Source organism: Panthera tigris, chromosome B3, assembly GCF_018350195.1.
Source record: "Panthera tigris isolate Pti1 chromosome B3, P.tigris_Pti1_mat1.1, whole genome shotgun sequence".
Classification (NCBI taxonomy): Eukaryota; Metazoa; Chordata; class Mammalia; order Carnivora; family Felidae; genus Panthera; species Panthera tigris.
This window is the reverse complement of record NC_056665.1, coordinates 53,961,346-53,986,904: the sequence shown is the minus strand read 5'-3', so window position 1 is coordinate 53,986,904 and position 25,559 is coordinate 53,961,346. Positions and strand designations below refer to the sequence as shown.

Genomic DNA, 25,559 nt, shown 5'->3' with positions numbered 1-25,559 from the left:
CTGTGGACTTTCCCCCACCAATATGACCTTGAGTAGAGCCAATCCAAAGCAGTCCCACAAGCCTGGCAGTGTGCAAGCAGCCCTGGAAGGGACCAGCACCATTCCAAGGTGGACTCCCGCCTCCAGGGAGAGGAGAAGATAAAACACACCCATCCAACTATGGCCCTAGGGTGGGTTAGGGGCAAATATCTTCTTTGACTTCAGGCCTCCCCAGTTAATGACAGCTTCTCAGGGGACAACACAGGGTAAGTGCCCTGTAGTTCAGTGCTACCGCATATTTGGCAAACACCTGTTTGGCTCAACTCAAGCCAAGGCAGCCCCAGGTTGGCCCAATAACAACACAGGGAACAAACTATGACCACAACAGGCAGATGACTGAATGGAAGGCAAATGTGGCTCAGCCATAATGTTAAGGTACACACAATAGTACATATAGCCAAAACCCCTGGAGTGCCAGTTCTGGTGAAGAGGGGACATTGCACTGCATGGCACTCTTCTTCATACAGCCACTACTTTCAAGGGCAGGAGATGTAGCTGACTTTCCTAACACATAAGAACAGACATACAAAATGAGGAGACAGAGGACTATGTCCCAAATGAAAGAACAATACAAAATCAGAAGCAAGAGTCTTAAGCAAAATGGAGATAATATGCCTAGTAGAGAATTTAAATTAATGATCATAAGGATACTCATGAGACTTGAGAAAAGAGTAGAAGACCTTAGCGAGACATTTAACTAAGAGAAAATATAAAAAGAACCAATCAGAACTCAATAAATGGAATGAAAAATGTACTAGATGGAATGAACAGTAGACTGCAGGAAGCAGGACAGATCACAACCTGGAGGACAGAGTAATTAAAAGCAATCAAGCGGAATAAGAGAGGAGAAAAATAATAATATAAAATAGACTTCGGTAACTCACAACACTATCAAGCATAGTAACATTCACAGTATAGGGATCCTAGGAGAAGAGAGAAAAAAGAAAGAAAATTCATTTGAAGAAAGAACTGTTGAAAATTTCTGAGTCTGAGGAAGAAAATAGAAATACGGATCCAGGAGGGACAGACAACTGCCAACATCAATCCAGGGATGTCTAGACAAGCCACATAATTAAAATGGCAAAAAGAATTTTAAAACCAGCAAATGAAAATGATTACAAACAAGGGAAACTTCATAAGGCTTTCTGCTAATTTTTCAGGAGAAACTTTGAAGGCTAGAAGGGAGTATAATGATCTGCTCAAAATGCTGAAAGAAAAACACCTACAACCAAGAATACTTTATCCAGTAAGGCTATCATAGAGAATGGAGGGAGAGAGAAGGAGTTTCTCCACACAAACAGATTAAAGGAATTCATCACCACTAAACCAGACATATAAAAAATATTAAAGGGGACACTGAGTGGAAAAGAAAAATCATAAATAGGAGTAAGAAAGCAACACAAAAGCAGTAAATTTAATTATATCTACAAAATTGAGTCAAGCGATTTATAAATTAAATGGATGTAAAATATGACATCATATACCTAAAATGTGGGGGTGGGGTGGAGGAGTAAATAATGGATTGAAACTTCAGCAATTATCAACCTAATATCAACTGGTAAAGTATAAGATGCCATATATAAACCAAATGGTAACCACAAATCAAAAACCAGTAATACACAAAAAATAGAAATCCAGTTATATCACTAAAGAAAACCAACCAGTGTGAGAGAAGACAGTAAGAAAGAAATGAAGAACTACAAAAAAACCCCATAAAACGAGTAAAAAAAATGGCAATAAGTACATACCTATCAATATGTACTTTGAACGTAAAGGGACTAAGTGCTCCAATCAAAAGACATGGGGTGATGGATTAAAATAAAGATCTACCTATATGCTGCCTACAAGAGACTCATTTCAGACCTAGACACATGCAGAATGGAAGTGAAAAGAAAGCCAGTATAAAATGCTTATATCAGACAAAATAGACTTTAAAAAACAAAGACTGTGAGAAGAGACAAAGGACACTATATAATCATAAAGGGAACAATCCAACAAAAATTAAAAAGTGTAAATATCTATGCACCTAACATGAAAGCACCCAAATACACAAAGCAGCTAATAACAAACATAAAGGAAGTAATCAATAGTAATATCATAATATTAGGGAACTTTAACTCTCCACTTAGGAGGATAGATCATCCAAACAAAATCAACAAGGAAACAGTGGCTTTGAATGACATATTCAAAACATGCCATCCTAAAACAGCAGAATACACAATCTTCTCAAGTACACATGGAACATTCTCCAAAGTAGATCACATATTAGGCCACAAAACAAGTGTCAGCAAACTAAAAAAAAAAAAAAAGAAAAAAAAAAGTCATCCCATACATCTTTTCTGACTGCACACTATGAAACTAGAAATCAACCACGATAAGAAGTCTGGAAAAATATAAATAGAGGCTAAATAACATGCTATTAAACAATGAACAGGCCAATCAAGAAATGAAAGTGGAAATAAAAAACCACATGGAGAAAGATGAACATGAAAACACAATGGTCCAAAATCTTTGGGATAGCAGCAATATAGGCCTACTTCAAGAAGCAAGAAAAACCTCAACCAACCTAACCTTATACCTAAGGGAGCTAGTAAAAGAACAAACAAAACCCAAAACTAGAAGAAGGAAGGAAATAATAAACATTAGAGCAGAAATACATGAAATAGAAACTAAAACAACAAAACAATAGATCAGTGAAATCAGGAGGTGGTTCTTTGTAAAGACTGCCAGAATCGATAAACCTTTCACCAGACTCAGAGAACGAGCGGGAGGGGGCAGAACTTAAATAAACAAAATTGGAAGTGAAAGAGGAGAAATAACAACTGACACCACAGAAATAGTAAGGATCATCAGAGAATATTATGAAAAATTATATGCCAACAAATTAAGCAGCCTACAAGAAATGGATAATTCCTAGAAACATATAACCTCCCAAACCTGAATCAGGAAGAAATAGAAAAATTGAACAGACCAATTACCAGCAATGAAATTAAATCAGTAACCAAAAAACTCCCAAAAAACAAAAGACAGGACCAGACAGCTTCACAAGTGAATTCTACCAAACATTTAAAGAAGCATTAATACCTGTTCTCAAACTATTCCAAAAAGTGGGATAATAAAGCAAGCTCCCAAATTTATTCTATGAGACCAGCATGACCCTGATACCAAAACCAGATAAGGACACTAGAAAAAAAAAAAAAAAGGGAACTACAGAACAGTATTTCTAAATTTTTTTTTTAACGTTTATTTATTTTTGAGACAGAGAGAGACAGAGCGTGAACAGGGGAGGGGCAGAGAGAGAGGGAGACACAGAATCTGAAACAGGCTCCAGGCTCTGAGCTGTCAGCACAGAGCCCGACGTGGGGCTCGAACTCACAGACCGTGAGATCATGACCTGAGCCTAAGTCAGACGTTTAACCGACAGAGCCACCCAGGCGCCCCAACAGAACAGTATTTCTGATGAACATAGATGCAAAAATCCTCAACAAAATATGAGCAAACCAAATCCAACAATACATTATAAAAATAATTCACCATGATCAAGTGGGATTTATTCCTGGGATGCAAGTGTGGTTCAGTATTCACAAATCAATCAGTGTGATGCATTTCTTCAATAAGAGAAAAGATAAACACCACATAATCATTTTAATAGATAACAGAAAAAGCATTTGACAAAGTACAACATGCATGCTCTACAAAATAGATTTAGAGAGAACATACCTCAACATAATAAAGGCCATCAATGAAAAATTCACAGCTAACAGCATACTCAATCATGAAAAACTGAGAGCTTTTCCCTTAGGGTCAGGAACAAGGATGTCCACTCTCACCACATTTATTCAACATAGTATTTCAAGTCCTATCTGCAGCAGTCTGACAACAAAAAGAAATAAAAGGCATCCATACTGGTAAGAAGGAAGTAAAACTTTCACTATTTGCAGATAACATGATACTATATACAGAAAACCCTAAAGATTCCACCAAAAAACTATTAGAACTGATAAATGAATTCAGTAAGCTCAGAGGATACAAAATCAATGTACAGAAATCTGTTGTACTGGTACGTACTAAAAATGAAGCAACAGAAAGAGAAATTAAGAAACAGTCCCATTTATAATTGTACCAACAATAATAAAATACCTAGGAATCAACTTAACCAAAGAGGTGAAATACCTGTACTCTGAAAAGTATAAAACACTGATGAAAGAATTTGAAGAAAACCCAAAGAAATGGAAAGACATTACATGCTCATGGATTGAAAGAATATTGTTAAAATGTCCATATGATGCAAAGCCATCTACAGATTTTATATAATCCCTATGTAATCCCTTAAAATTTGTATGGAACTACAAAAGGCACTGAGTAGGCAAAGCAATCTTGATAAAGAAAAACAAAATGGGAGATATCACAATCCCAGATTTCAAAATATAATACAAAGCTATAGTAATCAAAACAGTATGGTCCTGAAACAAAAATAGACACATTAGTCGATGGAGCAGAATAGATAGCCCAGAAATAAACCCATGATTATATGGTCAATTAACTGACAAAGGAGGCAAGGTTATGCAATGGGGGAACTATAGTCTCTTCAACAGTGTTGAGAAAATGGGACAGCTACATGCAAAAAATGAGATTGGACCACTTTCTCACACCATACACAAAAACTCAAAATGGATCAAGGGCCTAAATGTGAGCCCTGAAACCATAGAAATTCTAGAAGGATCACAGGCAACAATTTCTCAGACATTACCTGCAGCAATATATTTTTTAGATCAACTGAAGCAAGAGAAACAAAAGCAAAAATAAATTATTGGAACTACATCAAAATAAAAAACTTCTGAACAATGAAGGAAACAACCAACAAAACTAAAAGACAGCCTACTGAATGGGAGAAGGTATCTGCAAATGGCATATGGGATAAAAGGTTAGTATCCAAAATATATAAGGAGCTTATACAACTCAACACCCAAAAAACAAATAATCCAATTAAAAAATGGGCAGAAGACACAAACAGGTATTTCTCCAAAGAAGACATACAGATAGCTTACAGATGGCTAACAGAAACATGAAAAGATGCTCAGCATCACTCACCATCAGGGAAATGCAAATCAAAACTACAATGAGACATTTCCTCACACCTGTCAGAGTGGCTAAAATCAAAAATACAAGAAACAAGAAGTGTTGGCAAGGATGTGGAGAAAAAGGAACCCTTATTCAATGTTTGCCGGAAGGCGAACTGGTGCAGCCACTGTGGAAAACAGTATGGAGCTTCTTCAAAAAGTTAAAAATAGAACTACCCTACAACCCAATAATTGCACTATTGGGTATTTACCTGAAAAATATAAAAACACTAAATGAAAGGGATACATGCACCCCTGTGTTTATACCAGCATTATTTACAATAGCCAAATTAAAGAAGCAGCCCGAGTGTCCATTATTACATGAATGGATAAAGATGTGTGGTATGTTTGCGCGTGCACGCACACACACACACACACACACACACACTGGAATATTACTCAGCCATAAAAAGAATGAAATCTTGTCATTTGCAACAACACGGATGGAGCTAGAGAATAAAATGCTAAGTAAAATAAGTCAGAGAAAGACAAATACCATAATTACACTTGTATTTGGAATTAAGAAACAAAACAAGTAGCCAAGGGGAAAAAACAGAGACAAATGAAGAAATAGATTCTTAACTATAGAGAACAATCTGATGGTTAACAGAAGGGAGAGGGGAGGGGGATGGGTGAAATAGGTAAAGGGGATAAGAGTACACTTATTAGGAGCAATGAATTATATACAGAATTGTTGAATCACTATATTGTACACCTTAAACTAATATAACACTGTTAACTATTCTGCAATTAAAATAATAATAGGGCTAAAAAAACAAAACAAACCCCAAAGAACCATAAACATCTTGACCACCTCACAGGGTTGTAAAGGCTCAAAGAATCCAATTTGTTTAAATACGGCGACTTGCTACATAAAGTGAAAAGTTTCAGATGATGCATAACTGAAAAGTTCTATATAACTATGAAGGAAATTACTCAAGCTCTGTTGTTTTGCCTTGAATCCTAAGGAAGCAAAGGCCCAAAGAATTCCCTCTAAGCCCAGAGACCAGGTAGAGGTGATTTAAAAATGGCCCTCTTCTTACTGGGCTGAGTATTGTACCTTGTATCTGTATACCATTGATATTTAAAGTGGCAGAGGGGGAGAGAGAGTGTGGGTATAAGATCTCAGTGAATTATTAGCAAGAAACTGCAAGTGTTCAACTGACCTAGGTGAAGCATGACTATAGGATTTAGCACCTCTGTGGTAACATGAGAGAAGCCTTGAGACAGCAGGGCACCAGGGGTTGTTCTAGAGAAACACAAACCAGTACAGGACCCAAGCTTTGCACTCAAGAGAGCATCCAGCTTAATCTATCTCTCCCTCTCTCTTTCAATCTCTTTCTCTCTGTCCAATCAAAAACAACTACAAATACACTGTGGGCAATATTGGCAAGAACAGTTCACAGAATGGGTGGATGAGAAAGGGTCTTTGTGACCAGACTGCCCAGTTTCTCCATTGATGGACTGAGATACTAAGGCCTGGGCAAGTCAGGTGGCATACCCTCAAAGAAAGCAGCAGCCTTACTGTGAGGAGAAACCAGAGTTCCTGGCCCCCTTGCAAACAAAATTTTCTTGGTCTCAAACCAACTATGAAGGAGGTTTTAGTATTTACTTCTCAATTACAATCGATTTTTTCCTTGAGGAATTAAATTTATTTTTCTGAAAGTCCTATCACCTGGAAACTCTTTTCTCCCTTTCTCCCTTCTTCCCTTCATTCCCTTTTTCCTTTCTTGCTCTATGGCTATTGTTTTCTTCAACCCTCTCTCTTTCCTTCATAGGTATGTATACCTGTAGGCATAGGAGAGAGACAAAGATAGCAGATCTAAGTCAAGGGAGTACAATTTGCAATGGCCTAAAACAGCTCAAAATTTACGATAGAGAATTTAAAACACAACTTACCAATTTCAGTCCTGAATCTAGAAAAAAGGGTGCCCCCCCCAAGTAATCTGATAACATTTATGTAAAATTAAAATTTCATTATTCCCCAGAGCACCACCATCATCACCCACTCCTCAGGCTCTTTATCTTCAGATTCAAAATAATCCCTGGCACTAGGAATTGCATGACCTCGCAATGGGTGTGGCAGCTTTTTTGGATCTCGTGGGGCCAAAGGGAGTTGATAATGTGTTTCTCTCACAATCATCCACATTATCTGTTTTAAAACAGCCTTATTTAATTTGAACTGAATTTGCAAACTTGGATGATTCCTAATCTTTCCCACTCCTTACACTTAGGTCCCATCAGTTCATTTGATTCTTGACTCTGATCCTAAGAATGGTATACATTTTCCCCAGCCATGTAAAGGAGAGGGAAACTCAGGAGGAGAAAAAACTCAGTTAACCAATGTGACAAAAACTCTCCCTGGTGAGTTCACAATAAAGAAGACACACAACATTAAACACCAATAGCGCCAAACCATTTACTGGAGGTTTTCAAATCTTTCAAAAATGTTACAAAAAGTGAGCAAACAATGAAACTAATCACAAGTTTGACATCAAAAACTAGTATCTGGGTAAGTCCATACAGGCATGTCGGGAAAAAGGAATATCTATGAGTATTTACTATGATCAAAACACTGGATTAGGGTCTTTTACACATTATCTTATTTTATCCTATTCAGGAAAAATTATCCTGGACTAGGAAACTATGAACAACAACAACAAAAAGGTGGGGGGGGGGGCGGGGAAGATTGTGTCATCTCGTGTGCTAACCCATTATCCATCAAACCCAGCCAAGGGCCATCTGACTCTCTTGGGAAAGACAACTTTGAATAATAATTCAACAGAGACCAGATTAGGGACCTGGTAAAGTTGGAGATGGACTTGTAGAAAATTGTTAAAGCATGATGATGTTTTATTTGTACTTTCTGACAGAGAAATTTACCTCCAGGGCGATAGTTCTATTTCTCTGTAACACACTAACCAGTTTTATATCTTATTTTGCAATCTCATTCCAAGGCTTTTCCTACTGACTAGTTAAATTCCAATTTCACATTCTCTTCAAATTGCTGCTATTCTGATGATGAGTTAAGTGGAAGTCTATTCATATGAAAATTATGTTTTCAATGATTTAAGAATTTGTGCTTTGATAATCCCCAAACAACCACATGAGGTAGGTAGTATATCCTCATTTACAGAGGAAGAAAGTGAGTCTCAGAGGAGGCACATTTCCTGCCCAAGGTTATAGAGGTAAGAAGTAATAAGGCTGGAGTCTGAACACAAATATGCCTGAATTCTTTTACAGGAACTACAGTGGTAACTCACATATGGATTCAAAATCTGGACTGGAACATCTCCATATATGTAAAACGAACTTTACATATACACTTCAATTATAAACACAAGAGCTGAATATCGAAAGTGACTAACTCTGAATGACCTAAACCTGAGTACTTAAATAGTAATTGAAGATACTGTTTATTAATTTGTTTGGTTTCAAATCTGAACTTTTTAAAATTGGAAGTGTTGAAAGTATTTGCCTATATACTATTTGGAATATTCTCATTAAAGTGTGAAATTCCAATGCTATGCTGGTTTCATTAATGGCACCGGATGATGCAGGGCAAGTTACTTCTGAGGATGGTATAAAAGTCATAGAAAAGTGTCCGGAATACTTACTAGAGAGCCCCTCTTGGACATTTCATGAACATGTCCCTGAGGGTTTGTGAATACATTTGACCAAATTCGCGGTTTTTATCCCACTATAAAGATGCTCCAATCTACTCTGTCTTCAGACCAGTAAAAAAACCCAAACAAACAAAAAAACAAACAAACAAAAAAAACAAAAGGAGGAATATCAACATGTTTTTCTATTCTACAGGCATGAAGGTGATGTGTTTGTCCTGGCTGAACACACATGGTATGTAGACATCCAGACTTGAGAGTCACAAACAGCTGTTAATCTGAAAGCACCATAGTACACATTGTACATCTTAAAAATGTATTTTGGGAAAGGCTGATCTCACATATACATGCTTATCTGTCAACAAGCATGCTTTTCACAGCTGAGATGTATACCTTTTGATTGCACTCGTTTTATCCACTTGAAGATCCATTCAATGTATATGCAGAGTTACAAATTTTTCTCCATTAATAAGATTCTAAAGTTCAATCTAGGTTGGTAAGAAAAACCTCTGTTTGTATTGTGAGGCCTTTGCCCAGCAAATCACAAATTAGACAGTGACCATCTGGCCTGGTTTCCCAGAGAGTGCACCCGTATTTGGTGGGCCCTGGCAGTTGTTTGCCAGAGATTTGAACAGAGGCAATCTGCCCATCTCAGCCCCTGATCACAAACTCTGGAGCCAGCTGAATTTCAGCTTCGGCTGAAGTGAAAAGTAGCTATGTGGTTTAAATTCATCTTGACTCACAGTTTCACTGTTTTATCCAGGCTAAAGCTGCTCACTGTGTCTGTGGTTTTCTTACATAAATTTTCAATCCAGCTAGTGCTATTATACAGTGTCTTTTCCAGCCCTGGTGTTGGGGGTGGATTTTTAGCTCGCATATTTTTTCCAGATGTGATAAGCTCTCCATAGCCCTCTTGGTGAGCAAAAGCATATCCAGATCTTCTTGAGCTTGACCTGCGAGTCTGAGGCCTTCGGCTACGTGAGGGCTTTGCCTTCTTTTGAGCTTTTTGCCTCCGACGGATCTAGAGAAGAAGGAGACCCAGAGTGAGATGATGCATCCAAATGACAGACTCTAGGCCCTGGGCCACTTTATGAAGAGAAAGCCCTTTCATGAGAAACATCAACCATAACAAAATACCTTCATTGCAAAAAGAAGTGTTTCACCACAAAACCAAGAAATTTTCCACCCCAAAGACTGTAGTGGGCACTGGTCAAGTTTTACTCCTACCAAGAGACTATTAAGTAAGCAAGAAGTATTAAGACAAATTTCATTACTGTCTCCATCTTACAGGTCCATCTTAAATGAATAGGAACATACTTTTATACAGAAGGATTTTCTAACATGCAGTATCCAAACACAGTCAGAATACTGATCTATAATCCCAGTCTCCAAACACAGGCCTTTCCCCCTTTCTCTTAAAGATTCTCAAGATCCAATAGTCATTAGTAACTGGACTAAGAGAAAATTTAGAAAATGAGAGTCAGAAATTTCCAACTCTTGTGGTAGGTCAGTATATCATGAGATTTTCAGGGTTTTGATTTCTTTTAGTTTTTTTGTTTGTTTATTTGTTTGTTTTGCAGCCTTTAGAAGAGCTCAACATCATTTGGGTAGGTTTCCAACATTTCTTTGATTTCCCTGTAAAGCTGAGGAGAAAAAGATCCAAGGTTTGGTGTAAGCTGCATTGTTCTCTGATTCAACTGATCTCTTGGAGTCTGACTTTCATGTCAGGAGAAAACCATTAAAAGCATAAAATCATGACCTGACTACATACTGGAAGAAATGAACATCATCTTCCTTCTTTCAGCTCATCCGTCATTTTCTGGGTTTATATCAGAATGAGCTCATGGAGCCAAAGAGAAAGGACAGACCTAACAGGGGAATATGTGAATCATTTCAGAGAGAATCTTCTCATGCTTTGGCCCCAGAATGTGGAGGATATCCTTGCCTCAGTTCCTCTCAGCATCATTGGCCTGGTCACTCACTCCATAAGTGTTTGCCCCCTCCTCACGATGCAACTACAAAAGTGTGTCTCCCCCTTATTTCTCCTTTTCTGTTTTTTATCTGGTTCCTGATCTAACTTGACATAGTCTTGCTTATACTACTCTTCTCATAAAACACTGAAATATATACTGTTAATCCCTTAGTTTAAGAATTTCCATAATCTGTTCTATTTTCAACTTTGTATTTTCCAATCCAGTCATCATGTTGCTGTTCCCTTTCTTAATCTGTTCAAAAGGTAACATCTCCCCCATGTTTCTGAATCTACTACCACATTTCTACAAAAATTTAGAACTCCTTCACCTGATACATTACTTGTTTCTCTTTTACTGCATCCTTTACTTGCCCCCATTGTCAATAACTTTCCCTATAGTTTGCCTTTGCCTTAGAACAGTTTTGCACTCATATTTAGTCTAGACATTTATCTTCATTGGCATTCACAAAGCTGGTCCATTCAGATGTAGGCAGTTCCATCTACTGTGATGTGATGCCATATACCTATGGGTATTTCTGGCGAGATGTTCATTATCCCTTTCCTAGGTTTCCAATCAGGCAGAGAAGGGCATGATTCCAAGAGCCAAGAACGAGCCCTTCAAATGCTCATCAGCGCTGCAACATACCTGGTCACTCAGGGCTGGGCATAAATCCACTTTCAAAAATCTGAATGCCACCACAGGCATAACAGAAGCCACTGTCGTTAAGAGAATAACAAGCCAGATGCACTTCTGGGCCAAAGAATGTCGTGCATTTCCTATTATTAAGGACAAAAATATACACTGTGGTTATAAATAGGACTGAATTATTGAATTAATAGTCTCTTTGTCTATTGCCATAAGGCCTTTTTTGAAATGGTGAGGTTTGGACTACTAGGGAGGACCACTAGGTGTCTTCTCCAGTATATAGTATGCTCAGAGGTGATGGTAAGGCAAGAGTGGTAGGATCATCACCCTTGGGAACTGCTACATGGTCTGATCACTTGGAGACAGCCAATCAGAGCCAAGTATTCTCTGATCCAGACTCAGTCCAGCTCACTCAAGAAGTAGAATTCTCTCATCCAGCCTCAAGACCCCTTGACTACAAAGCAGCCATTATTTTTAAAAGGCACATTTGCTCTTAAAGACTCTTGAATAAAACTGTCATATCAAAACTATACAATATATGTCTGGGATGCAGGTACAATCTCAATAGTCTTGGTGACTGGCTATGCCATAAAAGGAGAGCTTTAGCTACTACCTTTACAACTCAGGCAACAACCTCAGAAAACCTGCCTCAAAGGGACTTGCTGATCTCTCTAACATTTACTTGGTTATGAACAATTCAAGGTTCCAAGGAGATCAGGGATGTTCTTGGGTTTGTGAAAGGAGCATTCCTCTCACTAGGAGGCTTCTGATGCAGCCATCCAATATGCTAGTGCAATACTGTGGTGAAACTCATCACCAAGCCTGAAGCCGGTTTCCTTACTTTATACTCACACCTCATATCCTGGGGTGTTTGTTTAAAGAAAGCAATAAGGGTCAGTTAAGCAGACAGGCAAATTCTACAGAACCATGTCAACCCTACTTATATGACCAAAATAAACATCTGTCCCTGTTGGTTTTCTAGGGATTTGCCACAATACCTCCAATTAGCCAGGTCCCCTCTCTCAAAGTTAAAGTGTTAACCCCATTTGAATGTGTTTGGGGTATGAGGGCTTGGCTACTGACTGGTATGTCTGCACTTTCTGGCTTTGGAGGATAGAATTTGCCCACCAAAGAGCAGTCGATTACAGTTGCCTAGGCAGAAACAAACTTGACTCAATAAATTATATGACTCTTTGAGCTCCTTGAAGCTCAGTACCCCCAGGCACAGTTGGAAAAACAAGCTTCACTTTAAAACCACACTCCTGCTTGCTGCTGGCTACTAAGGAAAAAATTTTTTTTTCTTAAACCCCAATGTTGATCTAACTTTTGAGAAGTCTCATTGGAGCTCAGTAATTAATTCCTGGAATGGCATGTGTTTAGCTGAAGAGAGTGGTCCCCACACAGACTACTTTCTCCAGTTGAGGCATTCCGGTCTCATTATGCGTGCTAAAATGCTCTCTTAGGACTAGAAGTCTTCTCATCAATGCGCTGAACTTTCAGATTTGGCAACCAAAAAAGAAAAAAAAAAAAAAAAAGGAAGGAAGGAATGAAAAGAAAAAAGAAAAAAGAAAAAAAAAACTAAAAATAGTTAAATGTCTGTCTTTCGTAACATGCTTATTCTTATTCATAACCGTCATGTTTCTACATGGTTGTAATCTTTTGGTAAACAAAGTATTAATGTTTCATGCTAAGTAAGAGTGGTGCAATTTAAAGATTTCCATAGACATGCAAAGTGAGGCAGAAGATGAAAAAGAAGGTTCTTAAGTGTATGTGCGCATTTAATTGGAATTATAATTTCAGGTGCCTTTGCATCAGTGGAAATACATAGCCCTATAGTTGCTCTTATTTTGCCTTCTACATAAATAAGTTTTCCAAGAATTGTTTTTCTGGATTCCTTAGACTGAATTCCTCAACTGGTGGATGAAAATCTCAGTCCTGCCTGATAAAGCTCAAGAAGGCTGACACTATACATCTCTCTTTTCCACAGTTTGCTGGGATGAACTGAGAAACATCACTGTTACCAACTTATCTTACACATATTAGAGATTTCAAAACTTCTGAGAAAGTATATTAATAGCCTCCTTGTGGAATAAAGCTCAGTGGCCCTCTGGGAATACAATGGTGGCTTACACCATCGTAGTATTATAGAACAGGGTGTTAAGGTATTTTTGGAGTTCTTTGGCTACCCATCTGCTGCTCAAATCACTCTGCAGTGTTCCCAACTAATAATCAAGACACAGTTGCTTGAATCATCATCATCACCATCATTATGGTTAGCATTTACTAAAAAAGTACTATGTACCAGGCCACATGGTAACATTTTATATGCAGTATCTCATGTATCCCTCACGTTTCCTATGAACATAGAAACTATTAATATCTCTGGTTTAGAATTTAAAACATCAAGGCATGAAAAGGCATCTGCCCAAGGTCATCCAGCATTCAAGTAGTGGAGCTGACAACTGAACCCTGGATGTCTAACTACAGAGCCCGCTCTACGTGCCACTTATAGACGAACATGCAGCTTTTTTTTTAGATGGCTCTAAATTATACCTCATTTCTTTCTTAAATAAATGCAAGTGAGTTCTACAGGTGAACTTTGGCAGTGTAATTGGTGATCACATGGGATAAAAGGGAGAGCCTAACACTTCTTTCTCTTCTTTGTATTATACGTGACCTTTTTACAGACCCTCAGATAACCTTGAAATATGTGTTATGCTTCTTGTTTGCAAAGGGACAGTCTGTTGCATCTAGGCTGTTGGAAACCTATATGCAGCTATTGTAGTGACTCTTCTCAATCTGGCAGGGAGAGCAGAAACTAATCTCTTGGAGCTCTTCTCAAGCCTGAAAACCTTTAGATGCCTGGCTCAATCCATTCCTAGAGAAAAGATTATTGGTCATCCCTCATCCCACCCAACACAGAAAACAAATTACAAAGAAAAATAAATGACAGCATGACACTAGCCCCCATAGACAGTAGGACTCACTTACCAACGAATGGAAACTGGTTTGGGAAGATGCCAAAGATGCCATTACTGTGCATTGTAAATAAAATGGAGAAATAAGTGGCAACGCTCCCCCAGATGAAGACATGATTAATGACAGTCCAGTAACTGGTATCCAAGGCTATCTGTAAATGAAGTCAAATGCAAAGGGGAGGGCTTTGAGGATTACAAGAGTATCATTTTACTGAGTGATGGTTCCCCAGGACTGCTCTGTGAAGACACAGTTGCACCTGTCTAGCTACCAGCCAACCACAGGCACTCCTACTTTCTGCAAAACATTGGGAACTGACCTGACATTTCTGGTAGGCAACTGACTTCAGAACTTATATCTGCAAGCCATTATATCTGTCAAGGGTGAATCAGAATCAGGAGATAAAATGTTAAACTTCTTTTAAGTGTGAAATAAGAAAACAATGATTTCTAATTTCAAAGTTACATTCCAAATTGCTCTTAAAGCGTTTCTGTTGGGAAAAAATTTTTTTGCAGTAGTGATCAAGTGCAACATTTTATAATCCATACATAGATTTTCACAAGACTGCGGTGCCAGCGTGGCTCAGTTAGTTGAGTGTCCAACTATTGATTTCGACTCAGATCACGATCTCACGTTTGTGAGTTCCAGCCCACATCAGCCTCTGTGCTGACAATATGGAGCCTGCTTGGGATTCTCTCTCTCTCTCTCTCTCTCTCTCTCTCTCCCTCCCTCCCTCCCTGCCCTTCTCTCCCTCTCTTTCTCTCTTTCTGCCTAGTCCCCGCTTGTGCTCTCTCAAAATAAACACTGAAAAATTTTTTTCACAACTATTTTACATGGGTATAATCTGTTATGTATCAATATTCTTAACCATTTTCATAGTCATTTTTCTTAAATTATTTCAATAATAAAGAAAATTTTTTTTTATTAAAAAAATTTTTTTTAACATTTATTTATTTTTGAGACAGAGAGAGACAGAGCATGAACGGGGGAGGGTCAGAGAGAGAGGGAGACACAGAATCTGAAACAGGCTGCAGGCTCTGAGCTGTCAGCACAGAGCCCAACGCGGGGCTCAAACTCACGACGGTGAGATCGTGACCTGAGCCGAAGTCGGCCGCTTAACCGACTGAGCCACCCAGGCGCCCCAAGAAAGAAAATCTTTAATTCTCTTTTGACATAATAAAATTCAGAAGCAAGGATTCAGAGAAAAACAAATAGGTTCTGGCAACATTATTTGCATCTCAGAGGCCCCAAGTAGTCCAAGGTTTGCATTTCTAGCGGAGTATGGTGCAAAACAACTAATTTCTCACTTTCCTGAGGGGGCCCTACTTACACAGTAAACAGATCCTTCTCTGCATCTGCAAAGGAAGACACACTTCCTCCCCTCACTTGAAGGTTACTGTTTTTTATCTTTCCCCATTAAAAAGATGTTGGCAGCCTTGGATATAAACTGCAGGAGTTTTAAAAGGACAGCTTTTTCTTTCCGTAAGAGGCCTAAGAACAGAGAGCTTTGCCATTCATCCTTAGCAAAGAGATGATGGTTTTCCAGTTCATTTGGCTGCCAACACATTAGGTCAAAATCCTCAACTGTACCTTCCACCAGCTGTCAATTCATCACCATCAAGAGATACTAACAGCCTGGCCTGTGTGGGTATGAGTAGAAAAATCACAACCAATTAAAGAGGACTCAACTGAAAAGAAAAAAAAAAAAAAGACCAGGTGGCTCCTATTCAGGCAGAACTAATGGAAAAGACAGACAAGCACTATAATAATAATAAAAAAAAATGTAATGAGAACTCTTAAGGGGATGCAATTAGATCACGGGGAAAAAAAATGAATTCTGGAAGAAAAAAGGCATTACTCCCGAATTTAAAAATTCAATAGAGAAACCAAATAAGAATAGTCACTGATGAGAACTGAATTAATATTCTGGAAAAAACAAATGGAAACAATATCTCACAACAGAGAGCAAAAACTTGAAGAAATGGAAACCATATGCAAAAAGATATGAGACATGGATGGCAAAATCCATAGATGAGAGACTTATGGGCCCAATACACAAATAATGGCATCTTAGAGAAAAAAGTATGAGAGAGAGAAGTAACAATCAAAGAAATGACAGAAGAAAATTGCTCTGGTATTGTGAACAAACAAGATTTTCAGATTGAGAGGGCACTCTAAATCCTAGGAAGATTAATGAAAAAAGTCACATTCCAGTAGCATTTGTGAAGCCAAAAGACAAGAACAGAGACTTGCAGATAGAGACCAGATTACTTACAAAGGAAAGAGAATCGACCTAATATCTGAAACTGGGTATAGTGGAACAACATTTACAAAGTTCCTAAAGCAAAAGTCTCTGACTCAAGAATCTCACACCCGTCCAATATATTATTTAAATGTAAGGACAAAAAAAGAAAGTTTTTTTTTTTTATTTTTTAATGTTTATTTTTGAGAGAGAGACACATACATGAGTGTGAGCGGGGAAGGGGCAGAGAGAGAGAGGGAGACACAGAATCTGAAGCAGTCTCCAGGCTCTGAGCTGTCAGCACAGAGCCAGATGTGGGGCTCGAACTCACAAACCGCATTATCATGACCTACCTGAGCCGAAGTTGGACGCTTAACTGACTGAGCCACCCAGGCATCCCCAAAAAAGAAAGCTTTGAGCTCAAAAGTATAACATCTCTGTACGCTTTCTGAAGAAATTACTCAAGGAAATTGCTGCAAATAAAAATTCAATGAGAACAAAGACTTCAAAAGAGTGGAAGACAAAGACCATAAAAATGGTGATGAGCAATGATTTTTGTACATTTATAGTTGGCTCTATAAAGAAAAAAATTACAACAGTCAAAACATATGTTAAAGGAGCATTTAGTAACACCATGAAACTGCAACTCTAGAATATTAACAAACACAAGAGTTGGGGAGGGGAGTAGGAGCAGGGAGAGAGAAATAATAATACATTTCCAAAATCGTTTAATTTGGAAGCAGATGAGGGAAGGTGTAGACAGGATAGTGAAACGTTTGGTGAAGGATTTAGTTATTTAATTTTGGTATCTCAGTATGGAAATAGAGACTTAAACGACTACAAAAATAGGGAGAACTCACAAGTAAGATGGGAATACAAATAGTAACACTTATAAATTATTTATGACAAATAAGATATTTAAAGATCACAATGCATCTGAGCATGAAAAGGAAAAAGTGGAAATAGAAAAGTATTAAAAGTAATCATAAAATAACATGAAAGGAGCAAGATAAAATATAGGGTAGTAACAATAAAAATGAGTAGTTTAACTCCCTTATCAAAGGACAAAAACAACAGAATGAGAGAAGAAAATGTTGAAAAGGAAGGGATGGGCCTACATTACATATCAGGACTAAAAAAAGCAATAGAAGTAAAACTAATATAAAAAATGAAATTTAAATAAGAACATTTTATCATAAAAGATAAAAGCTACAAAGAACAAATAACAATCAAGAGCCATTATATGGCAAATAATATAGCCTCAAATTATATAAGGTTAAATCTCCTTGAAACACAAGAACCTGATAAGAATCATAACCACAGGGAAAACTTTAATACACTTGTCTCACTATTTGATAAGCATGGTGGTTCTCTGGAAATCTGTGGCTGACCTGGCATCCAGTCCCCAGTGTGATAAGGGCCAAGCTGTTAAGAGGTAGTTATGGAATTTACACTACAATAGTGCAGTCATATGGTTTCGTACTGCTCCCAAAGGTGACAGGCCTAGCTGTGGCTCTCCCTGGTTCCCTTACCCTCTTGAAGAGTCTGGAGCTACCTAACTGCTTTTAATAACTCTTTTTTAGTTAAACTGAAGAAGTGTCTGTTGTCTGCAACTATGATCCTTTTTGGAAAGTAATATAACAATATTAATGAAATTTAAAATGTACATACTCTCTGATCTATCAATGCAAACAACAAAAGACCATTCTTCATCTGATTAGGTTGTTAGGAGTTCTGACTCCAGAAATTTCATTTCTAGGAATTTATCTGTCAGTACATAAAATGTATATACTAGTATATGCATTGTAGCATTGCTTTAATAACAGCAACAACAAAAGAAACATCCTGAATGTCTATCAATAGAGGATCGATAATGATTATAGATAATTATATATATTATTATATATGTTATATATATATTGTGAAATTCTGTGCAGCTCTGAAAAAGAGTAACGTAGATCTGAATATGTTGGGTTGGAAAGCTGTTCAGAATGTCTTGTTAAGAAAAGCATATTACAGAATAATATGCATAGCTATGCTCCTTTTGTCTTGAATACATATGTGTGTGTCCCAAATCAAAGAAAAAAATATGGAAGGAGTTAAGCTATGGTAATCATAATAGTAGTTAACGGGGGAATATGGGAAAGAAGGAGAAGGTGGTTCATTTTATTTTAAACACTTCTATAGTGTTTCAAATGTTAAAAGAAGTATTTTATAATTCAAATAACCAAAAAAAAAAAAAAAAAAAGAAAAAAGAAACCCACAAAACACAACAACCCTGATATTTAAAAAAAAAAAAAAAATGTCTCCTAAAGTTTGGCCGATAGCATCAGCAGGACACATAAGATTTATAACTATAATTATAGACCATGGATATTTCATGAGGGTTGTTACGCCAATGACAAGTTAAGCTTAGACAGCAAGGAAAGGATATTAATGCTGCTGTCAAAGTGAGCTTATTCACAAAACTCCTGAAACTTATTATTCTATATATCAGAGACAGCAGTTTCTGATTGAAGCCAAAATTGCAGAGGTTTCATGGTTATAAACATTTATGCACCCAGGTCTGAGAATTCTATGGTAAAACAGGCATTTTCAAGGCTTCTGAGAAATAAAAGTGAGTGTATTGCATGAGTGAGGGGCATTAAGGAGGGCACTTTTTGGGAGGAGCACTGGGTGTCATATGTAAGATCACTGGGATCTATTCCTGAAGTCAAGACTATACTGTATGTTAATTAACTTGAATTAAAAAAAAAAATGAGTGAAGACTAAAATGACAGTAATTGAGAATCTACCCATTCCTCAAGTTGAAATTTTGATGTTGAAAGAGGATCTGTGTGTTTATCATCTATTGAGTTTCTCTCCCACTTTATTCAAGGGTGATACTGGTGTCCTAGGTATCTCCTCATGGAGGATAGGGTGGACAGTGAGTTCCCTGTAGTTACTATGCCTTTGGGGAGGCCCACAGCTTCCACTTATCCCTATAAAGAAGGGAGGTCCACTTGGATTTGGAGCTGGGCCCTGAGATCAGAAGATCTGTGTTCAAATCTTGGCCTGCCACTCTCCGTGTGACTTGAACTGTGGCAAGTCTATATATTTTTTTATATATAACTTTTTAAAAAGTTTATTTTTGAGAGAGAGTGAGCAGGGGAGGGGCAAAGGGGAGAGAGAGAGAGAGAGAGAGAGAGAGAGAGAGAGAGAGAGAGAGAGAGAATCCCAAGCAGGTTCCACATTGTCGGTGCAGAGCCTGATGCGGGGCTCAAACTCATGAACTGCGAGATCATGACCTGAACCGAAATTAAGTCAGACACTTAACCAACTGAGACACCCAGGCACACCAGCAAGTCTATTTTCTTACCTATAGTAATTATATCCATTTCAGAGACCTGAAAAGAGGATTAGATGAGATAATGGGATTATCTGAGAAAGAAATCATTTGCATAATAAATGCTCAATTAATGGGAGTTGTTACTCTGAAAATCAGAAGCCCTGACACAGGCAGGTGGACCAAGTTTGCTTTCAGTAACTCTAGCCTCTCCTCTCTGTTCTTCCAGATATTATCTTTTCACCAAATGCCAATGCTTCTAGCTTTAGGACTGCTTGCTTGCCTTTCTTTTATTTTATTTTCTTTCTCTTCCTTCCTTCCCTCCTTCTTCCCCTCCTCCTATATAGACAACAAAGTATTTGACATCGTCCTTATACTCACTCTAATCTTTGTTCTTATACTTCCTGAAAATTAAAATTTGCATTTTAACCAGTCTTACTGTAGAATAAAAGACTTTGCTCCAGACAACACTGGAGTCAGAGAGGTCTGGTTTCCAATCCTGGATCTAGGACTCACTTTGTGACTTCAGGGAAGTTGCTTAACTTCTCTGAGCTCCATCTGTAAAAGGGGACAATAAATAATACCTCCTGCATAGTGGCACTGAGAGGATTAAGTATAACGCATGATATCACTCCTATCACTGTGTGATGATGACACGGGTTTTGGAAGGCTTCCACCAAGGACAGGCCTGCTTTGGCCATCTGGGGTAAGAAGGGCATGTATGTAACTAAGACAGGAGGGACAGTTGGATACTTCAACCAAATTATTCTCACTTCCTTTACTCAACTTTATTCTTTCTTTCTCTTCTTATCTTTCTGCCCTTATATCCATTCCACAAATACTTATTTTTGTCTGGCACTACAGCAGTAAACAAAGCATGCCAGAAATTGGAAACTGGTATCCATTCTCACTCATACCTACTCTGCTTCCAAACCTCCACCTCCAGCCTGGATATCTCCTACGTTCTTCTCTTGTCTGTCCTCAGTCTCCTGGCTGTTTCAGGACCTTCCAGCACTCAGCAGGGGGTATGGGTGAGGGCAGGGAGAAATCAGGTACAGGAGAAACCTATGGGATAGGAGTATGCGGTAAGATCTAGAGGACTTCAACTTGTACGTGGCGAAGAGGCACAGCCACCAAGTGGTGAAATCCAGCACCTCATCTTTAGAAGTACAACTCTGGGTGTGTTTCCCAAATGTGCCTAACTACCCTATAAGCCCAGTAATAATTGTGTTGTAGGAAATGCTTGCCCCATGTTTTTCATGGTACATTCACAAATGCCTTTATTGAGAGTAAAATAAATAAATATTTGATTCAGGAAATAAGTCTAGTGGATCCTGGTCCTAAACCTGCAATGCAGTCACTGTGTATCCTGGGCAAATCATGGGCCCCAGTTTTTTGTATCAATTTTGCCTTAAATTATACTGTTATGGTTTTGACATATGACCACCAATTATTTGAAACTCTGCTAAGAAATGGAGCTTAATTCTCCTCCACTTGAATATATTGGGCTAGATTTAGTGACTCACTTCTAATGAACAGAGTATGAAAAGGGAAACATAGTTTAGAATGGAGAAACCTGAAGAACATCATCCATATAAGTAAATGAGGTCACCATCACCGGTAATAAGTCATGCTGATATCACATGCTCCCTGATAGGATATGACAAGAAGGGCACAGCACCTCTTTGTGAATCTTACCCCAAATCCACAATCTCCATCTATCCCGAAGAAAGGATCGGACAAATCCAGAAAAATTCTACAAAATACCTGATCACTAGTATCCAGAAGTATCAAGGCCATGAGGGACACCTGGGTGGCTCAGTCAGTTAAATGTCTGACTTCAGCTCAGGTCATGATCCCACGGTTAGTGAGTTCAAGCCCCAAGTCAGGCTCTGTGCCAACAGCTCAAAGCCTGGAGCCTGCTTTGGATCCTGTGTCTCCCTCTCTCTCTCTATCTGCCCCCCTGTCCCCCCCCTCAAGCTCTGTGTCTCTCTCTCAAAAATAATTAAACCTTAAAAAAAAAAGTATCAAGGCCATGAAAGACGAAGAAAGACTGTATAAAGTCAGAGGTTATAGGAGACTAAGGAGACATTACAACTAAATGCAGTGTAGGATACTGAAACAGAAAAAGGTTGTTAATGGAAAAACTGAAGAAATCTGAATCAAGTCTGTAGTTCAGTTAGTAGTACCAATGCTAATTTCATAGTTTTAACAATTGCTCAATGGTTATATAAGATGGCAATGTTAACATTAAAGGCTAGGTGGGTTAGACCATGGTTACCCTTGAGGAGCCAGAAGGCAGAAAATGAATCTTGGAGAGACAATTGGCCCATAGGCCTGAATCAAAAAGACCTGGATAGCCCCACCCATAACATCTTGAATGAGGGACCAGTGGTTACTTTGAGTCCTAAGGAAGAAGCCCCTCTGAGGAAGCAAGGGTATCATTTTTATAAAGCCCTGATATCAAAGGTAAGTAATTTTGAATAATTTATTTTTAGAACTCCAAAAGATGGAACATAAAATTCTTTTTTGTGAATAAAAAGTTTTTAAAATATAATTGTTTCCGTGGCCTCCAAATTTGTGAAAAAGGAGAAAGGTAACTGTGATACCCAACAAAAACTATGAATTTTACAGGGAAAAGAGCTTCTAAATCTAAAGTTAATATAAAAACACATTGCTATAATAGCATATAAGAAAATAAACTATGGAGGGGCAAAAGGAAAAAGAAAAAGATATGTACAACTATCAAAAGGCTTTATTTAATTAAAAAGATAACATTAACCAAAAATTGTAGAACTCATTATGAAAAACAATTTCACTAAACATGCAATGCCTATCATATCTACAGTGAATTTTCCAGGTAATTTTTTTTATCTTTACTTACATAGCAGATAATGTTAATGATGGTTTGAAGAATATTTCTCATTTGCTTTTTACTTTAGATACTGGCCTTTTATCTCAGTTACTACCTTTAAAATCATCTTTTGGAGCACCAAGTAACAAGCCTGACCTGGTGAATAAGCTGTTACCACTAAAAAGATGTTCCACAACTGTCCTCCCCATCAGAAGGAGAATCCAGAGAACTGGAAATGTGCCCTCATGGCAAGGAGTAGATCACCTAAGTCTCTAGGCTGGAAACATAAAAGTATACACATAGCCTGCACGGTGATCAAAATGCAACAAAACAGGTTGGAGTGTCCAGTACGGTAGCAAAAGCTATAAGAAACAACGGAGCAACAGCTCCTTGTGAGGTGATATACACTTGCCCCAGTAATGGACTGTCATGATGAATGTCTTAACTATGTCAGATGCTTCCAAATCACTCCATTATTTCCCTCTCTACCACAGAACTGACCTAGACACGGAAGATTTGCAAAGCAACAGCATGCTTTATTTAGTTGTGAGACAAACAGAACTCCTTTTGAGTGGAGAAATCTGGTTCTGCTTTTGGATACTACCTGTCTCTGAATTTTGAACTCTCAAGATGTCAAGTGTTAGATCGCTTTGGTATAGATTTCATGATACTCACTTGGACCAAGGAATGGCAGAGACATCCTTTAAAAGCAATATGTTTGCATTTGGTTCATTTAACATAATAAATGTTTATTTTTAAGTTGTGAAGAGAAAGTCTGGGGTTTAATGAGTTTCTTTGTTGAAAATGAGCAGCTAAGATTTGTAAAAAAAAAAAAAAAAAAAAAAGATTGTTTATAGGATAGACTAAGGACTGCCCAAAGGCAATTTAAACTCTAAAAACCAAGTCCTTGACTGATATTTGCTCCTTAAAAAAAGAAAACAAACAAAAAATACAACAGGTCACATTGCTTGCTGTATCCACCCAGAGGTACAGATTTTAATGAATAGGAGAACTTCTGTGAACTCTAAATCAATAGTGAATGGTATTGTCCACCATTTGCATTAAAAAGGAAATAGACAAACTCAAGATGCCCAGTGAAAGTTAATGGATTATTAAAAATCATCCCTACCAGAAGAGCTTCTCTGAGTTTAGGTTCAGATATGCCAAAATATAACACTGAACCTCTCAAATAATTTCATAGATATATATTGCCAAATAAATTTTAAATTTCACTTTAAAACCTGGAAGTTATTAAGCCTTATAGACATCATGGGAAAGTTTCTCTCTGTTATTGTTGGAAAACTTTCCTTTTTCAAACACAAGAAGAAAGCAGTAGTATAATCATGTATGCATACATACAATGCTCAGCCCTAAGAAGTGATTAATTGTGAGGTCTTTACTAACACAGAGATTATAGACACCTAATGCTAATCTCCCACATCTGGTTATTTATGTTACAGCTTTCTGTTTTCATCTCAAGATGCGTAGTTAAAAAGAAACTCTGGGATTCCTTTAGAATTATTTTTCCCCCCCCAACAAGTAGACAAAACGAGTCAATAATGAAAATGGATTTTAAAAGTTGTAAAGCCATCAAGTTATTTTCAACAACAGGGTTACCTGCACACTGACCACAATGACCAACGATGTAGCCATTGTAACTGCAAAAGACTGGTAGTCAGCAACGTGCTGCCCGTCATCTCCGGCCACATTGTAAAAGGCTCCATAGGGTATGAAGAAAAGGGCCAATGAGGTGTAGATGCCATGTGCCATGCAGATAAAAAATTTACGCTTGTTAAACAGCAGATTGAGCTGTCCAGGTTCATAGAGCTGGGGATAGTCCATGCTGTTCTGGTCATCCACATCCTGTCAATAAAGTGTTACTTCAGTGGAGGAGGCTTGAGAAGTCAGAGAGGACCTGAATTCGCCATCTCAGGAAATGGCAAGTACAAGTCTAAGCATACCCTAATAAACACTATTAATTAGCTTGTTTTCATTCCCACAATAATGCAGAAGATAATAAAATGATCCCTATTTTACACAAGAGGAATTTGAGTCTCTGAGAGTCATGAGAGATCATATAGTTCTTATAGCATAGCCAGAACTTGACTTGCACCTAGATCCTTAGCTTCAGACTAAAGTTTCTTTTCTCTCCTTTCCTACAGCCACACTCACTCCCACAATGCTCTTGCAGCCAATGGGGCTCAGGGGTTAATTGCCAAGTCAGTGAGTGGTAGTGACCAGGAGATGGCAGCAGAGAGCCACAGAGTAGGACCTGGCCAATCTGAGTCCCCAACTGTGTGACAGGAGGAAGAGCAGAAGGGAAACAGGGAAAGGGGGATTGGGGGAAGGTGCAGGGGTGGGGAGGAAGCTGAGCCTGAAGAGCTGAGTGTTCTACACAGTGAGGATTCCAACACCAGCTGTTTGACAGAAATAATGTAGACAGAATGAGAAGGTATGTGTGGCCCCAAAAGTATCTTGGGAGAAATTAAAACAGTGCTTCTCAAACTTAATATGCACATAAATCATCTGGGGAGCAAATGATGATTCAATAGGTTGGGGGTAGGGTCTGAGACAGCATTTCCAACCAACTCCAAAGTAATGCTGATGACCAGTGAGCACTAAAGCCAAATGCCCAAACCAAAAAGGATGGCAAGGCCTGACCACCGGGGACATCAGAGGACCATGAGTAGAGGAGAAGCACCCAAAATGGGAGCAACATAGGCATGAACTCTGGGGGCAGACCAGGTTCCCCTCCCTGCTTG

General features: G+C 38.2%; 1 protein-coding gene across 15 annotated transcripts in view; it reads right to left on the bottom strand.

Annotated features, from left to right (window-relative positions):
* Positions 1-6,363: 6,363 nt before the first annotated feature.
* ATP8B4 (ATPase phospholipid transporting 8B4 (putative)) overlaps positions 6,364-25,559 on the bottom strand; it is a 255,880-nt gene continuing 236,684 nt past the window's right edge. For 7 of the 15 annotated variants that reach the window (XM_042988887.1, XM_015537428.2, XM_042988890.1 and 4 more), the window contains 4 exons: positions 24,415-24,660; positions 14,392-14,530; positions 11,401-11,531; positions 6,381-9,803 (listed from right to left, as the gene is read on the bottom strand). In XM_042988887.1, the coding sequence (XP_042844821.1) occupies positions 9,522-9,803; positions 11,401-11,531; positions 14,392-14,530; positions 24,415-24,660 (798 nt within the window). In that variant the 3' untranslated portion in view covers positions 6,381-9,521. Of the gene's footprint in view, positions 9,804-11,400; positions 11,532-14,391; positions 14,531-14,729; positions 14,751-23,226; positions 23,610-24,414; positions 24,661-25,559 lie in introns of those variants that run through there. The other 8 variants (XM_042988895.1, XM_042988894.1, XM_042988896.1 and 5 more) reach the window with 5 other exon arrangements.